General features: G+C 37.1%; 1 protein-coding gene across 2 annotated transcripts in view; it reads left to right on the top strand.

Annotated features, from left to right (window-relative positions):
* PTPRR (protein tyrosine phosphatase receptor type R) overlaps window positions 1-17,536 on the top strand; it is a 214,723-nt gene that overhangs the window by 166,418 nt on the left and 30,769 nt on the right. For both annotated transcript variants that reach the window (XM_021678590.2, XM_021678589.1), the window contains 4 exons: window positions 3,297-3,483; window positions 6,374-6,458; window positions 14,880-14,959; window positions 15,402-15,539. In XM_021678590.2, coding sequence (XP_021534265.1) covers window positions 3,297-3,483; window positions 6,374-6,458; window positions 14,880-14,959; window positions 15,402-15,539 — 490 coding nt within the window. The remainder of the gene's footprint in view (window positions 1-3,296; window positions 3,484-6,373; window positions 6,459-14,879; window positions 14,960-15,401; window positions 15,540-17,536) is intronic.

A 17,536-nucleotide genomic window follows, 5' to 3' on the forward strand; every position in this document is an offset into this window, starting at 1 on the left:
TATAAGCTGACATTCAAAATTCTCTTTTCTGGATTTGGGCAGGCTTTTCACAGTCTTATGTCTGTGACTCTTACTTTTCTCTCATTTCTCCTACCTAACCCCAACCCCCAATTCCAAAATGCACTTTTATACAACTGAACTCTAGCTCAAACTGCTTATGTGCCATTTCTCAAAGATGCCTTATCATTTCCTGCTTCCACATTTTTTTTTTCTCCTGTCGGCCTCTCTCCCTGAAATAACCCTTTACCGAAAATTTATCTATTGAACTTTTACCTCCAGTGCTTAACTCAAATGCTCCCTCCTCATACATCTCTGACCACTCTGGATGGAAGAGACCTCCCTTTCTACTAAACCACCATAGCACTGAGCGTCACTCAATAGACAGACTGCAGATGCTTTATAGTCTTTGGGGGCCGAAGATTGATTAGATGGAAAATGGTTTAAAATGGCATCTGATTAGCAGTCCCTTAAATGTCCTGTCCCAACTCCTTACTAAAAAAAAATCTATGAATCCAGCAAAAGCCACACTCTCACAAATACACGAAAAACTAAGAAACAATGTATTATCAGAATTAGGAAGGAATTTCTGACAATTTAAAGGCCAGAGGAACTGGATTGAGAAACTTGTAAAAACTGCTTTCCCACTAAAAATAGATTAAAATTCTTTCTCTGAGAATAGAACCACTCTTCACCCTCCTCAACTGTTCACCTCCTACTCAAAAACCGCAGGAGCCCTGTCAATTACTAAAAACAGCCCCCCCCCACACACACACACAAGCATGCGTGCACACACACACACACAATATGGTGAGGGACAAACATTCTTCTATCAACTAAGTGATTTTTTATGGGGTATCCAGTATGCTATCCCCTAATCCCTAACAGTGATTCAAAAGGGTTAAACATAATAAAAAAAACTAGAAAAGATTTTTCAAGAACATGCAAAAAAATATAACAGCTATGTCAATACTAATTTTTTTTTTAAGTCAGAGGTGGGAGGTGGCAGGAGGGGGAACTGAAGGAAGGTAATCAAAAGGTACAAACTTCCATTTAAGACAAATAATACATAATAAGTTATGCAATGTACATGATGTCCTGTACAACATGATGACTGCAGCTAACACTGATGTATGGTACATTTGAAAGCTGTTAAGGGAGTGGATCCTGAATTTTCATCACAAGGAAAAAACTTTTTTTTGTTTGTTTCTATAGGAGATGATGAATGTTAGCTACATTTATTGTGGTAATCATTTCACAATATACGTATGTTAATTAATAATGCCGTCTACCTTAAGCTTATATGGTGCCGTCTATAAATTCTGTCTCATTAAAACTGGAAAGAAAAGTCAGATGTGAGGCAAAACATAGAATTAATAGGAAAGTAAATATTTAATGTGGATAAAATGTACAGTAAAGATGTAATTATTAATCTTTTCAAATAAAACAATGGCTGAAATATATAAAGTAAAAATTATCAGGGATATAAAGAAAAATAACAAAACAAGTGCTGTGGAAGATCACATACATCTCAGGCTTTGAGAAATCCAGTAGGAAAAAATAGATTGGAATAATATCTTTAATAATATATTATAATATAATAAGGTGTTATATATACACATATGTGCATAGATAAATTTATAAGGATTTTACTCATTTATTTGACAGAGACACAGCGAGAGAGGGAACACAAGCAGGGGGAGTGGGAGAGGGAGAAGCAGGCTCCCTGCTGAGCAGGGAGCCTGATGCGGGGCTCGATCCCCGGACCCTGAGATCATGACCTGAGCTGAAGGCAGACACTTAACGACTGAGCCACCCAGGTGCCCCAAATTTATAGAGAGATGGATATAAATAGGTAATCAGTCTAGTTGCCCCCAAAAGTATCTATGAAATATTTAGAAAAATTTATCAGAGTATTTGTCTCAAAGAAAGAATTGAGAAATTCCAAACATTAGAAGTCCAACCATTAGTTGGGTGATTTGCATGTACTATAACTAGAAATTAATAAGGAAGATAAATTCATAAACAAATAAACATCAAGCCAAAGCAGGAATTAAAACTACAATTACAAACTATTTAGAAATTAACAAAAATGACATTACATATCAATTCATAAGAGGAAGGAACTTACATGCTTTTATTTAATGGAGGGTTTTTGTTGTATGTTCTAATAATTTTCCATTGTTGAAAATTAAGCTCTAGCCACGTGAATATTTCCTGATGTAGTGCTCTATAGAAAATTTGTAAAGCACCCTTCAAATGAAATATGCTGGGCCTAGTATTTGCTCTTACTGTCTTTGTTCACATTTGTTTTGACGTGTTTTTCCCTATTCTCCATTTCCTTGGAACACCAACGACTTGGCACCATATTTGATCACCTCATACATACCTAAGGCCCTTTAAATGAATGAAATCTCTGGCTTTGAGCCTCAGTCTTGCACAGGCTGTTTTATATTTACTTCTTGGTTCCACACAGCTAATGTTACTGGTAAGAGGCACTCATACCTTCTATCCAAGACACAAGGGGCCTGTACAACTTGGAAGAGCTCCACCTCATCTCCCAACTAGAAGAGGAAAATTACAGAGGGAAGATAAATTATAACTCAGAATAAGAGTCTGTGACCTCAATATCCTCATGAGTTTATCACAGACTTAAATAAATACATACACACACACACACACACACACATATATGCATGCGTACATACACACGTAAATGGAGGATACGGATGCTATTTTTTAAGGATTCACTCAGAAGTTATAAACAATATATACATTTTAAAACTTTTAAATTCTATTTCAATGGCAGTAATGTGAACCAAAATATTTTTTTTCCTCTGAGCGTCCTATGTCCAGTAAGATCATGTGTACAGTATACCGATGTCAGAAATATTAGGTGGCTATATGATTTATATACTGAGCTCTCAGACATACAAACAATAAAGTTGGTTTGTGTTATACGTGATTTCTCAATTCAAATGTGATGTTTGCTTTTCCTGAATTTTTCACTTAATATTACTAGCCATCCTATTATTTTTGTATCAAGTATACCATTAATAAATTATAGTGTATTTTCTCAATTCAGACTTATTTCCAACAACAAAACTGCCAGTTTCCTATAAAGAAACTATGGATAGTTGCTATAGTCTACTATGGTACCGTAAGAGAAAAAGACATTTGGTCCTTATTTCTGGAAAAGTTCTCACTGAATAGTGAGTATGTATGTACAGAAGACAAACTTGTGTTATCAAAATAACTTGTGTGTCTTCTAAACGTATTAACCTTCTTCCCCAACATAGACGAGGGTCCAACGTATCTCTTACATTGGACATGAGTAGCTTGGGGAATGTCGAACCCTTTGTGGCTATCCCAACCCCACGGGAGAAGGTGGCAATGGAGTATCTGCAGTCAGCCAGCCGAATACTCACAAGATCACAGCTGAGGGACGTCGTGGCAAGTTCACATTTACTCCAAAGTGAATTCATGGTGAGCCTGCTGTTTATTGTTCACTGTTCAGTAGGTATTTTGATAAACTAGACCCTACTAAAATGGCACTGTTCTCCACTCAAGCAGCTTATAGGAAACAAATGGTTACAGTTTAAAAGGTTAAGTACAAGGTTTTAGATCCACCCCACATCTCATCAACTGCTGATAAGTGTTCAAACTAGAATATGATGACAAAACTGAGACAGAGTACCTAGGAGCTGGTCAGGCAAAGAAGTGGCAAGAAGGAACTGGGCAGTGAAGAGGCATTCCAGAAAGCAGGAACAGCCTTGCTGTCATGGGGGAATTAAATTGTTCAGTTTGACTGGAGCATTGAAACCAAGGTGGAAAGGGGCAAAGGTTGAGCCTCTGGAGGTATAAAAGAAACATGAGTCTTAATACATATTTAAAAGTTAGGACTTTATCTTGAATTATAAAAAGATCACCCTATCTGCAGAGTGGAGGAATCATTAGAAAGGGGTGCGTTGGAGGCTCTAGAGATAATCCTGTGGAACTGTCATGACGGTCTGAACTAAGATAGTAGGAGTAAAAATGGGGAAAACCTACAGGAATCTGCGAGAAGGGGCCTGAATTGGGTGAGGCAGCCAAGAAAAAGGAAGGGGTCAGGGATGGTACCCCAGTTTGTGACATGAGCAACAGGACGCATATAGTGTCCTTTAATGAAATAAGGAACACGGGGGAAAACCAGATGTGGGCTAAAGATGATTGGGAATTTTAGCCAAAAGTCAGGGAACCCATTGGTGTTGCTGGTGGTAAGTTGATCTGGAAAAACACATGTCTACCCAGAGAGCTTTAGACCTTCTTAGGTCTAATTATTGTCCAAAGGGAATATCCATTTTATAGGTCACTTTACATCTTAAATACATCTTAAGCCAAGTCTGTTGATTTTAATAAATTGATCATTCCAGGGTCTGTTCAGATATTTGCAACCATTCTAATGATGAAATATCTCGTAATGGGCTAGATTTACCATTAGCCTCATCAACTATTATTAAGCATCCAAAGGAAAACATGAACATGCAGTTTTTAACATTAGACATTGTAGTATGTCATCTTTTCACATATGAAGAAAACCTAGTAAGATGAAAGAACCAGTGAATGATCCCGCAGCTAGCTCAAAGTACACATAATATTCTTTTCTAGAACTACAGATAGCTTTTTTGAGATAAGCCCTTAAAGGAAAGAAGAGGCCAACAAGGAGTATCAAAGAGAAGGATAATGTTGGAAGATGGTCATTGTCAGTGTGTGTCAGAAAGCAGGAAGAAGCAGGGGAGGAATAAACATATCGTGGCTTGGGGCGCCTGGGTGGCTCAGTTGGTTAAGCGACTGCCTTCGGCTCAGGTCATGATCCTGGAGTCCTGGGATCGAGTCCCACATCAGGCTCCCTGCTCTGCAGCGAGTCTGCTTCTCTCTCTGACCCTCCCCACTCTCATGCTCTCTCTATCTCATTCTCTCTCTCAAATAAATAAATAAAATCTTAAAAAAAAAAAAAAACCATATCGTGGCTTTGCCAAAACAGATTGACCTGTTTGAAATTACCAAACATAAATATATGCTTTCTACTGAACATTCAACAATTTTGCTTATTTTGGTAACTTGGAACTGAGAAGGTATAATATTTAGTTGGAGCAGAGAGTAGGGATGAATATTATAAATATCTAAAATAATGCAAGTTTAGGAAAGGATATTTAAAAACTAAGCTACTCCTCTCTGTAGACCACATCTCAAATTCATGATCTCAAATTTCCACACTGACTGAAAACTAGAAAAATTTGAATTAATTTATAGATAATTTCTTTCATTCCAATGACTATTAGGCTATTGAGTTATATTTTCCACTGGAGAAAGTTCAAGTAACGAAAATAGTATTTCATGTGATCTAAAGATAAAGTTCCTTTATTTCACATTAATATTTATCTAAGCAATCTTTTGCAGAATTTTAACTAGAGATCATACTATTTTGTATAATCAAATCCTTACATATTTGTTTTGACCCTTTTGAAAACTTTGGCTTATTGCTTTCTTTGTCCCAGCCATCTACAGATGCTCACCTTTTAGATCTAATTCATTTCCACCGAGCCATTTCTGCTCTAATTGTTCCTTCTGCAGTCATTTGAGGCCCATGACATATATTCTGAGTAAAAACATTTATATTCTTGTTAAGTGGGAGAAAACAGTGTCCGGATGCCCTTCACTAAAAATATTGCGTTTACAGCGACAAATGGAACAGTACAATGAATCACTGACCTCTACCTCTGAAACCAATAATACATTGTATGTTAATTAATTGAATTTAAATTTAAAAAATAAAAAAGGTAAAAAAAAACCAAAATAAAAACCAAATGGAACAGTACAATTATAAACCATTCCTTAATACAAAAAAACATTATATTGCCGTCACTTGAATCAACAAAAACACCCTTTGTATTTACCATTTGGGGAGGGAGGTTCTAATAATCCTGAAAGAGTCATACAGTGTTAAAAGAGAATCCATCATAGTGAAATTTTTGGTGACTTATATAAAGATTTTTTAAAAATTTGAATACATCGTCAATTTTCAACTGTCTATATATATTTCTAGCAATTATGTCAGAACAGAATTTTAAAAATCTAATCAAAGTTTTATATGTTTCTTTAATAACCATATGTAAAATAATACTTTCTAACACAGAAAGCTGTTTCTTAGAGTCAGCTTGCCAGGGTGCAGCTAATATGTTTATGAAAGGAAGGGTGTTGGTCAACCAGAGGTGGTAGTCTGTTGTTTTATAAATGACTTTGAAGTTCAGTAGCACTCTGGATCAGATGGCCCCCTGTGAAGATTTTCTTTGTGGCAGCTTTAGATACACTAATTTGATATCATTTATTTTTTCAGGAAATACCAATGAACTTCGTGGATCCCAAAGAAATTGACATTCCACGTCATGGAACTAAAAATCGTTATAAGACCATTTTGCCAAGTAAGTTTCTTGAATTAAATAGTTTGCATTATAAAGCACAAGCCTTCCTCATTCACCCTTACCTCATCATTTCCAATCCTCAAAACTTCTCCATACACACCAAATTTGGAGTTATGAATGCACATCAAGACTACTAACCATGAAAGTATTTTGAGGTTCATAACTTTATCTTGTATTACTCTTCTTATAATGGTCAGCTCACAATTCCAGCAGAGACATGGTTCTAAAATTTTATTGTGCCACACATTATGGTCAACTGATTTCATCAAACAATTCAATGGGCAAAGATAGTCTTTTCAACAAAAGGTGCTGAGACAACTGAATACTCACATACAAAAAAATGAAGTTAAATGCATGGGCGTGCCTGGGTGGCTCAGCTGGTTAAGAGTCTGCCTTCGGCTAAGGTCATGATCCCAAGATCCTGGGATCGGCCCCATGTTGGGCTCTCTGTTCATCAGAAGAGTCTGCTTCTCCTTCTCCCTCTGCCCCTCCCCCCTCCTTGTGCACTCTCTCTCTCCCAAATAAATAAGTAAAATCTTTAAAAAAATAAAGTTGGACCCTACCACACACCATATACAAAAATCAACTCAAAATGGATCAGACCCAAGATAAGAGCTAAAACTATAAAACTCTTAGTATAAAACAGAAGTAAATCTTCATGACCTTGAATTAGTCAATAAGTTCTTAAATATGACACCAAAATATAAGCAACAACAACAAAAAATAGATAAATTGAATTTTACTAAATGAAAAGTTTTTGTGCTTCAAAGGGTACCATCAAGAAGATAGAAAGAGGACTCACAAAATGGGGAAAAAACATTTGTAAATTACACATCTAATAAGGGACATCTATCTAGAATGTATAAAGAACTCTTACCACTTAGTTATAAAAAGACAGCCCAATTTAAAAATGGGCAAAGGACTTGAATAGACATTTTTCCATAGAAGATATACAAATGGTCAATAAGCATTTGAAAAGATGCTCAACATCAAAACCACAATGAGATACCACTTCACATCCACATGATTATAATAAAAATGATAGACCATATAGAAAGTGCCAGCAGGGACGGGAAGGAACTGGAACCTTCACACATTGGTGGTAGAGACGTAAAATGGTGCAGCTACTTAGGAAACAGTCTGGTAGTTCCTCAAAACGCAAATCCTAGAGTTACTATATGACTCAGACATTCTGCTCCTAGGTATATAACCAAGAGAAATGGAAACATTTCATTGTCAATCACTAGACAAATAGATAGTTGGGGTTTTGGCAAAATCCATAAACATTCCAAAACAATAGCTCTGGAAAGATGGAGCCACAAAGACTTTTAAAAAGTATTGATATTAGAAAGCTATACACAAATGTTTGTAACAGTATTATTTATAAAAGCCCCAAAGGTGGAAACAACCAAAATATCCATCAACTGATGAATAGAGAAATAAAATATAGAATATCCACACAATGGAATATTACTCAGCAATAAAGAGGAATGAGGTGCTGACGCCTGCTACAAAATGAATGAACCTTGAAACATTATGCTAAGTGAAAGAAACCATCACAAAAGACCCCATACTATATAATTCCATTTATGTGAAGTGGCCAGATTGACAGACCTATAAAGACAGAAAGACAGAAACTGTCTCAGGGGTTGCCTAGTGCTGGGAGGCATGGGAAATAGCCACTAAACAACTAAAGGCTGTGGAGTTTATTTTGGGAATAAGGAAAATGTTACCAAATTGATTGTGGTGACAGTTGCACAACTCTGCGAATAAAGAAAAAGAACTCTATGATGGCACACTTTAAATGTGTGAATTGTATGGTATATGAGTTACATCTTAATAAAGCTGTTACCAAAAAATTTCATTGTGCATAATAATCATCTAGAGTCCTTATAAAAATCCAGAGTCCTAATGGATGAAAGAAAAAAAAAAAAATCTAGAGTCCTGGGTCCCACCCAGGGATTCTGTTTAAGTAAGTCCGCTGTTGGGCCCAAGAATCCATATTTCTTTTCTTTTTTTTTTTTTTTTATGTTATGTGAATCACCATACATTACATCATTAGTTTTTGATGTAGTGTTCCATGATTCATTGCTTGCGTATAACACCCAGTGCTCCATGCAGTACGTGCCCTCTTTAATACCCATCACCACGCTAACCCATCCCCCCACCTCCCTCCCCTCTAGAACCCTCAGTTTGTTTCTCAGAGTCCATAGTCCCTCATGGTTTGTCTCCCCATATTTCTAAGCAAACACCCAGGTGATTCTGATACAGATAATACCAGGACCACACTTTGAGAAACACTGTTTAGACAGTGTTAAAACTAAATTTAACTTGGGTGCCTGGGTGGCTCAGTTGGTTAAGCGTCTGCCTTTGGCTCAGATCATGATCTCAGCGTCCTGGATCAAGCCCCATGTTGGGCTCCTTGCTTAGCAGGGAGCCTGCTTCTCCCTCTCCCTATGCTGCTCCCCCTGCTTGTGTTCTCTCTCAAATAAATAAATAAATAAATAAATAAATAAATAAATAAATAAATAAAATCTTTGAGAAAAAAACTAAATTTAACTCCATGAAATTTATCGATGTCAAGCAATGAGCCAGATGCCAGGAACCACTAAGATATAAGGAATAGCCTATAAGATCAAGGAGGTCATGGACTAGAGGGGAAAGTCATGTAAATGAGTAATTATGTTCAATGTACTAAAAGCCAGAATTGAGATCTGGCCCAAGTAGTGTAGGAGTATAGAGAGGACTGAGTTATTCTGCTTAGAGTGGCAAAAATGCTTTGAGGAGGATGTAACATTGTCAATCTCTAGACAACAGATGGTTGGGGTTTTGGTAAAATCCATAAACATCTCAAAACAATAGCTCTGGAAAGATGGAGCCACAAAACTTTTTAAAAGTATGGATATTGAAATAGTAGAGTCTGTATAATTAAGCCCATTGATTCACTCATAAAACATCAAATTCTCCATATTTATGGTAATATCAAGAATTACTGTTAATGGTGTCTTTGGGCTTCCCCCTCTGGCGGAGTTGGAAACGCTCCACTATAATATATTTTTAATGGTTCTATACAGTATTGTCCCTGTTGAAAGATATTTTATAACTAGAGCTGGCTAAAGGGGATGAAAGTGCTGTGTGTTACAAGTGTGCTTCTCTCTGTCTCTGTCTTTCTCTCTCTCAAGATTTTTCATCTGAAATACCAAATATAAGTAATTAGGACATATACATTCATTGCAATTTTACTTAACCATCTAATGTTAGGATTCAGAAATTACTAGAATTATTGAAAGTTCAGTCTTCTCATGGGTGCCTGGGTGGCTCAGTCAGTTAAGCATCTGACTGTTGGTTTCAGCTCAGGTCATGATCTCATGGATCATGAGATCGAGCCCCCACAGGGCCCCATGTTGGGCTTCTGGCTCAGCGGGAAATCTGCTTGAAGACGCTTGCCCTCTGCCCCTCCCCGCACTCACACACTCTTTCTCCTTTTCTCTCTTTCTCTAAAATAAATAAATAAATCTTAAAAAAAAAATAAAAAAATAAAGTTCAGCCTTCTCTATTTCCTGCCCAGATGATATCAGACATAGTCCTTCGTAGTCCTGTGTCAGCTTTTCCATTCCCAGAACTGGGTGGGTCACTTGAACCAGGACACCTGTGCTGACAACTGATGTTGCAAATAATGGATTTTCTGTTGAAAATGTCTGTAGCCTGAATGCACCACCCACCCCCTGTTGCACAAAATATAATTTAGTAAGTGTAGTTTGGGCACCCCACACTATTGGTTGAAATCATCAGAGAAGACTGGAATTTATATGGAAAGCTATTCCTTATAGATTATTTTAGACTATAATATGGGATAAATTTTAAACGTTACATAAAAGAATTAAAAATGATTAAGATTTTAAGTATTACTGTTTTTTTTTTTAAGATTTTATTGATTAATTTGAGAGAGAGCACGAGAGAGTACCAGTGGGGGGGAGGGGCAGAGGGAGAGAGAGAAACAGACTCCCCGCTGAGCAGGGAGCCCAGTGCGGGCTCTATCCCAGGACCCTGGGGTCATGACCTGAGCCGAAGGCAGATGCTTAACCAACAGAACCACTCAGGTCCCCCAAGTATTATGTTTTTTTAAATTGTTTTAACCTGTAATAAACTCAAGTTTAAAAGCTTCCAGCGTGGGGGCACCTGGGTGGCTCAGTGGGTTAAGCGTCTGCCTTCGGCTCAGGTCATGATCCCAGGGTCCTGGGATGGAGGCCCCTATCAGGCTCCCTGCTCAGTGGGCAGTCTGCTTCTCCCACTTCCTCTGCCCCTCCCCTCCCTCTGCCCCTCCCCCTTCCTCTGCCCCTCCCCCTCTTGTGTTGTCTCTCTCACTCTTTCTCTCTCAAATAAATAAATAAAATCTTAAAAAAAAAAAAAAAAGCTTTCAGCTTGTACATATTAGTGAGGCCATATAATTTGGAGGATGTTTTGCAGCAGAAATACGGATGACCAAGAACAAATTAAATCATGGCTGTTTCTCTAAGGATGATGTTAGCCTGGCTCAGAACACTCTATGTGGTAGATTGAAGTGCAAAGGGTAAATTTATATCACATTATTTTGCAACATAAACAAATGTTAATGATGAAAATATGTCTATGTCCTAAATCACAAAAGCAATGGGAAAAAAAAAACTGATCACACATCAATATGAAGTTATGTGCACAACAATGAAGTATAATAACAAATTTCATGTATATTTATTCCATGCAATTTATGTATACAAATATAAAACATCATATGAATCATGGAACACTACATCAAAAACTAATGATGTAATGTATGGCGATTAACATAACATAATAGAACAAAATTTAAAAAAAAACATAGATGAAATTAAAGAACTCTATTAATTAAACTCTAATTACTTTGGCCATCATTTCATATTTAAAAATTTAAAGTCTGGTAATATTTCTTACTTATGTTTCCTGTTCTATTAAGTGCCCAGAACAGAGTAGATATGCAAGTAAGTGAGCCACTCGTTAAGGCAACAAGTTGTGTGGCTCAAACAAAATATTGGAGTTAGACTTGCCTCCCTACCCTGGCAGGAGCATTCATAGTTTACGGCAGACAACTTAATCTTTCTGTGCCATCCTTTCTTCATCCCTAAAGATAGTGATGATAATAATATTACTACGTAGGGCCCTGGAGAGAATTAAGTAATCATATGTGAAAAGGACGTTCCCACTAATAGTGAGCCCCCACCTAATGTTAGTTTCTCCTTTCCCTCCACCTAATTGAGGATGCGTTGATCATTAACCCCAGAACCAATTCCAGAAAATAATAACACTAACTAGGGAAAGAAGACTTTACGGTTTCAAAAGCAGACTATTTAAGAGCCCTGTTTTCTCTTATAATTTTCACATGGATCTTAAAAAGTGAGTTTCCATATAATCGCCATCTTGCATTGCCAGGATCAGCACTGTCCGTCAAAATCCTGTACAGTTATGGAAATGCTCTCTGTCTCCAATGTGATGGCCATTAGCTACGTATAGCAATGAAGCACTTGAAGTATAGCCAGTGCACCCAAGGAACTGATTTTTAAGTTTTATTTTATTTTAATCAACTTCAAGTTAGCTACGTGTGGCTAGTGGCACCATATTGGATAATGCAGGCCTGGAGTGTTCTCTCCCTCCTGCAGTAAACTGAAGGTGACTCCCAGTCACCTTGAAGGAGGACCCAAGTCCTTGCCCTTCCTCCCATTTCCCACTTATCTTGAATTCATCCAGAAAAACTATGCTATCCCTCTCATCCCTGTCTTTGCCCAGGGATATACTAGCTGTATAAACTCTTCTTTCATCTAATATCTTCTCCTCTTGACTCCAAACCTCAAATGCATTTCTGCCCAGAGAAGAAATCTTCAACACAGAATAACCTTTGGCAAAATCTGATAGGATGCCAGTCAGAATATCAGGATCCAGGGGCGCCTGGGTGGTGCAGTCGGTTAACTGTCTGACTCTTGACTTCGGCTCAGGTTGTGATCTCATGGTGGTTAGATCGAGCCCAGTGCCAGGCTCTATGCTTAGAGTGGAGTCTACTTGAGTTTCTCTCTCCCTCTCCCTCTGCCCCTCCCCCCTGCACTCTCTCTCAAATAAATAAACAAATCTTAAAAAAAAAAAATTAAAGACTATCAGGATCCAGGTACCATTTTGTCTGTTAAATAGAGGACTTAAATTGCCAGAGGTATTTTAAAGAGGCTAGACGGGGAAATTTCATGTGTTCTGTACACTAAATCTGTATGTGTTCAATAATTTGTTCAGAGGAAAAAAGAAACAGGAAGGAGAGCAGAAGGAAGAGAAGGAATAAGAGAGCAAGAGGGGAGGGAGGGAAAAGGGGGACGAAAGAGGAAGAAAGCAAGAGGAGAGAAGGAAGGAAATAAAAGGGGAAGAGCAGAGGCAAGGGAAGAAAAATTGCTCAGTGTTGGAATTGTTATTACCACTTCCCAGATGTGTCATAAGTGGCATGCTAAATATTCAACATCTAATCCAGAAATAGCTGTCCTGAAAAAGGTTATCATAGTGAATTTGACCAATATATAAATTTAAAATACACATATCGACTTAAAATGCATAAAATGAATACAATTATAACTGTAATGATGAAAATAATGATGATGATGACAATGATGATAAAGTTTTGGATTTTCTTTAATCCTCAGCTTTTTTTATTAGTCAGCCTAAGAGTAAAAAGGCTAAAAGGCTTTGGTTAGGATGCCAGTTTTCCCTTACTCAGTCCTATGGTTCATTCTTGCTTAAAAAGTTTTTGGAAACCTCTAAATACTTGGAAATCTTATAAATTACCAGTTTCCAAACTAAATTTAGCTTGACGAGAAACCTGTCTCTAAGCAGTTTATAGGGCTGAGTTCCCAATAAATCATATACATGGTAGGCATTATAAAAACTGAAGGAAGTGGGCCTCTTTTCAAGTCTCACTGGTGTAGAGCCCTGTGGAAGCTTCTAATAGTCAGTGGATATGGAAAAGGAATGAAAGTTTTCCTGTCCCCTTTGCTAAGAAAGAAAAGGAATCTAGAAAGTCAAAAACAGTGTTTCAACTCTAATAGAAATGAATTCTGGTATTAAGCACCCTATGAGCCACATACCAGGTAGAAATTGCAAAGGATACAAAAGTTAGTTTCAAAAAAAAAAAAAAGAGTTAATTAAATACAATTCTTGCCTTTAAGGGGTTCAGTACAATTCATTGAGGGCAGGCAAAAAATGTAAGCACTTAAAATATAAGATGGTAAATATTAAAATAAAACATGAAAAAATACCACAATAGGCTGATTTGGTTTAGGTCAACAAAAAGAGTCATTGGTGGCATCAGCAAAAGTAGTCTCTGCATAAAACTAAGGTTAGAATAAATTGGGGTGTACACAAGGAGGATTGAATTCTAGAGGAGGAGGTAAGAACAGTGGGTATGATAAGCTCTCACAAGTTTACCTGTCTAGAGAAGAACAGTAATAAAACAATTACTAGAGAGGAATGCATAGAACTGACTTCTTAAAAAATGGAAAGAACCATCTAAATCAATGCAATAGACATTTATTGATTATATATTGATATATATAATAGATATTGATATCTATTATATATATATAAATAGACATTTATATATATATATATATATATATATATATATATATATAAGCACTGTCCTAGACACTAAGTCTTAGACACTAAGTCTTAGATGTAATGAAAAATCTCCATCTTTACCTTTAAGAGGCTCGGAGTGTGTCCGACTAAAGAAATCATAAAGGGATGATTTGATCTTAATTCATTTATGTAAACATTTGTCAAAATAGCTACCATATTTTCCATAACACCATGTTTTGCAAAGAGCCTTTCAACTTCTGGATGGAAAATGATTTGAACAGTTAAGACAATGTTGCTAGCACTATAACAATCTGCCTAATATCAGATTTTCCTGCTCTAGGTGGACAAACTACCACACAGGGTAACTAAAGACAGCTTCTTTAGGGACGGGGATTTGGGCCAGACCAAGTGTTTGTTATTGGGCAGAAATGAAGAGGGAAGTGAGTAAGAAAATCTGGTACAAATTCCAAATCCAAAGAACAGGAAAAGGAGCATAAAAAAGAAATGAGGTCAAGAATCAGAAATGCACAAAAAATAGCATGATGAATAAACTCATCGTCTCAAGCTTATGGGCAAGATTTGTGTTAAGAGACAGGGGCCAAGATGGGCCCAACTGTCCCTCAATAAACACAGGTGGATCAAGAGACAGACACACAGACGCATCAGCAACAAACATTGACACAAGCCAGATGGTCAGTATGTAAATTAACAAGTGTGCTATGTACAGTTACTGGTGTTCTAAGGAACTTTAAAAAGGGTAAATTTGTCTAATGCATTCCTTCTTATTTTCTTCATTAGATCCCCTCAGCAGAGTGTGCCTAAGACCAAAAAATGTAACTGATTCTTTGAGCACCTACATTAATGCTAATTATATTAGGGTAAGTAAGTAACTATAAATTTCTTTCTGATGAGCATGTCGACTTACTATTTGAAATTGTTGGGCTTTTTTTTTTTTTTTCCCCTCAGAGTGAATTAATTTTGATTTAACTCGGTTACTAGCAAGCTTATTCGTTCGTTTGTCATAATCGACGTTGGTAGCAGGTCCTTTACCTTGAGTCTTCCTTTCCTGTGCATCTCTGGCTGCAGTGCTCTGGGTGCTGGGGTGCTCTGGTGAGCACGGGGCATTATGCCGCTCACTGCTGTGCGCTGTGCTTGACTTGCTGGGAGAGCATCCGGATGAATGGTGCTAGAGTCAGTGAAGCTGTGAAAGCTGGTGTTGCGTCTGGACTAGTCGAGCCAATTTGTTCTTAACTGGTTCTAAACTTTCAGTGGAAGGCATGAATTTCAAATCCAGTATTTTTGTCTCTTTACTCAAACCAGGGCTACAGTGGCAAAGAGAAAGTATTCATTGCCACACAGGGCCCCATGATCAACACCGTGAATGATTTCTGGCAGATGGTTTGGCAGGAAGACAGTCCCGTGATTGTCATGATCACAAAACTCAAAGAAAAAAATGAGGTATGACCTTTACCCAAGTAGTGAATGTTATAAATTTTCTGTTGCTATAGAAGAGATGTTGTATAAGGAAAATTGCCATGTACTTCGGAACAAATTTAAGATGGAAATTTTAAGACATTGAAAGACAAGTTCACTTCATGCTTCCAAGAATGGTCATTGGTGTCATTGTATGAACGGCAGCTTTCTATCAGAAGAATCAGTATACTTGACATACATGTATCTCACATATCCCACATATCTCTGTAAGGAAATGAGGGGCTAGGAATTATCACTCCGATTTATAAGCAGGGAAATAAAAAAAAATTACTCATTCATATCCCAAGTAATTTTTGAACACTTACGATGTGACAGATACTACTTAAGTTGTTGGTAATATACTAGTAAAAAAACATACAGAGATGCCTGCCATTGGTAGATTTTAACTTTCTAATGGGGAAGACAGATTAAAAAACAATAAACATAATAAATGCATAAAACTGTAGCAACTAGAAAGGATAAATGGTATAGGGGGAATAAGGTGGGTAGGATAAGGAGATTGGGTGTGCTGAGCTGTAGGAGGGATGGGAGGGGGGAAGAGTAAGCTTTTGTATGATATGGGGAGGAGGGATGAAGCCCCACTGAGCCAGGGAGATTTGAAGGAAGCTACAAAAGCCAAGCAACTTTTTCAATATCTTCATAACAAGAAATCCAAGAGAGAGACAAGGTTAGATTCCATTTCCGTACTAGCAGTCTTTCCTAAGGGTCTAGCTTACAGAACACTCATTCAGTACTTTACATCATAAAAACAGAATTGTGTAATTCCCAAGGGGTGCTATGTACTGCTTACATTTTAGGGCATCTTATTGGAATAATTTACTGTATTTTAGTCAGCATTTGTGTTTGCTTTCTTGTCAAAATTACTGTATCAGAGCTTCACGATGACAATAAGAATTTAAGAAAACCGAGCTTTCCCTTATACCTTTTTGGTGAGCTATAACCCTTCAGTATAGTATAATCTTGTGCTAATCAAGAAATTCCAGGCTCACAAGCAGCAATTTATAAGTTTTGTAAAGCTTGTTGCCTTCTTTCATTTTTGCTACAGTAGATAAAGGATTTTTTTCTGAAATCTATCCTAGAAAAACAAGTGTATTTTGGGCCAGTAGATGAAGCTATATACTTAATTAACTATATAGCTTACTAAATAAATATATTTCTATGAATCTTATATGAAAGCCTGAGGAGGTATAATAAAAACCGCCCCTAATATTTTCAGCTGTTTCACCCATAGCAATATATCAACACATCAGGCCACTGATAATTCCTGCACAGTTGTTTAATATCCACAACATTTTGCCTTTATTTTACCTACTCAGAACAGACTCTTCAAGTTTAAAAGGTGTATTCTCTGTGTATATGCATGCCTGCATACAAACAGGCTAGATCATCTGAAAAACCTCCCATTATAAAACTAGTCATACTAGGTAAAATTTAAAATATAAAACATAAATTAGCAACATTTCCTAGATCTGAGTGGACTGCATTACTCATTATTAAAATTAAAAATTCCTTTTTGTTCAGAGCTTCCATGATGTAAATATAATACTATAGAGGAAACTTTGATGTTTTACAGATAAAATAGTAAAATAAAAATAGCATGCCTAACAGAGCTTGGGGGGAAAAAAGTCCCAGCAGTTAAAAACCGAATAAAAGGCATAAAGCCAGAGAATTATGGGTTACTTGTGCTTTAACAAGAACTGGAGATAAAGCCTTGAGTTTGCAGGAGCCAAGAGCTGGAATGGAGACCTTCCATAGAGTGAGCTCCTGCAAGGGCTGTGCCTTCAGTAAAAAGGTGAGCCACAAAAATAAACCTGCCGACCAAAATAGGACTATAACAGGAAATTAATCCATCTAAATCTGGTCTCCTCATGAGATAGATAAAAAGGTTCTCTGTAGAACCTCATTCGAAAACCAGGAAATCCCAAGCAGAACAATTAATGGAAAACGTAATCCTGGATTGA

This window comes from Neomonachus schauinslandi, chromosome 5 (assembly GCF_002201575.2).
Source record: "Neomonachus schauinslandi chromosome 5, ASM220157v2, whole genome shotgun sequence".
Lineage (NCBI taxonomy): Eukaryota > Metazoa > Chordata > Mammalia > Carnivora > Phocidae > Neomonachus > Neomonachus schauinslandi.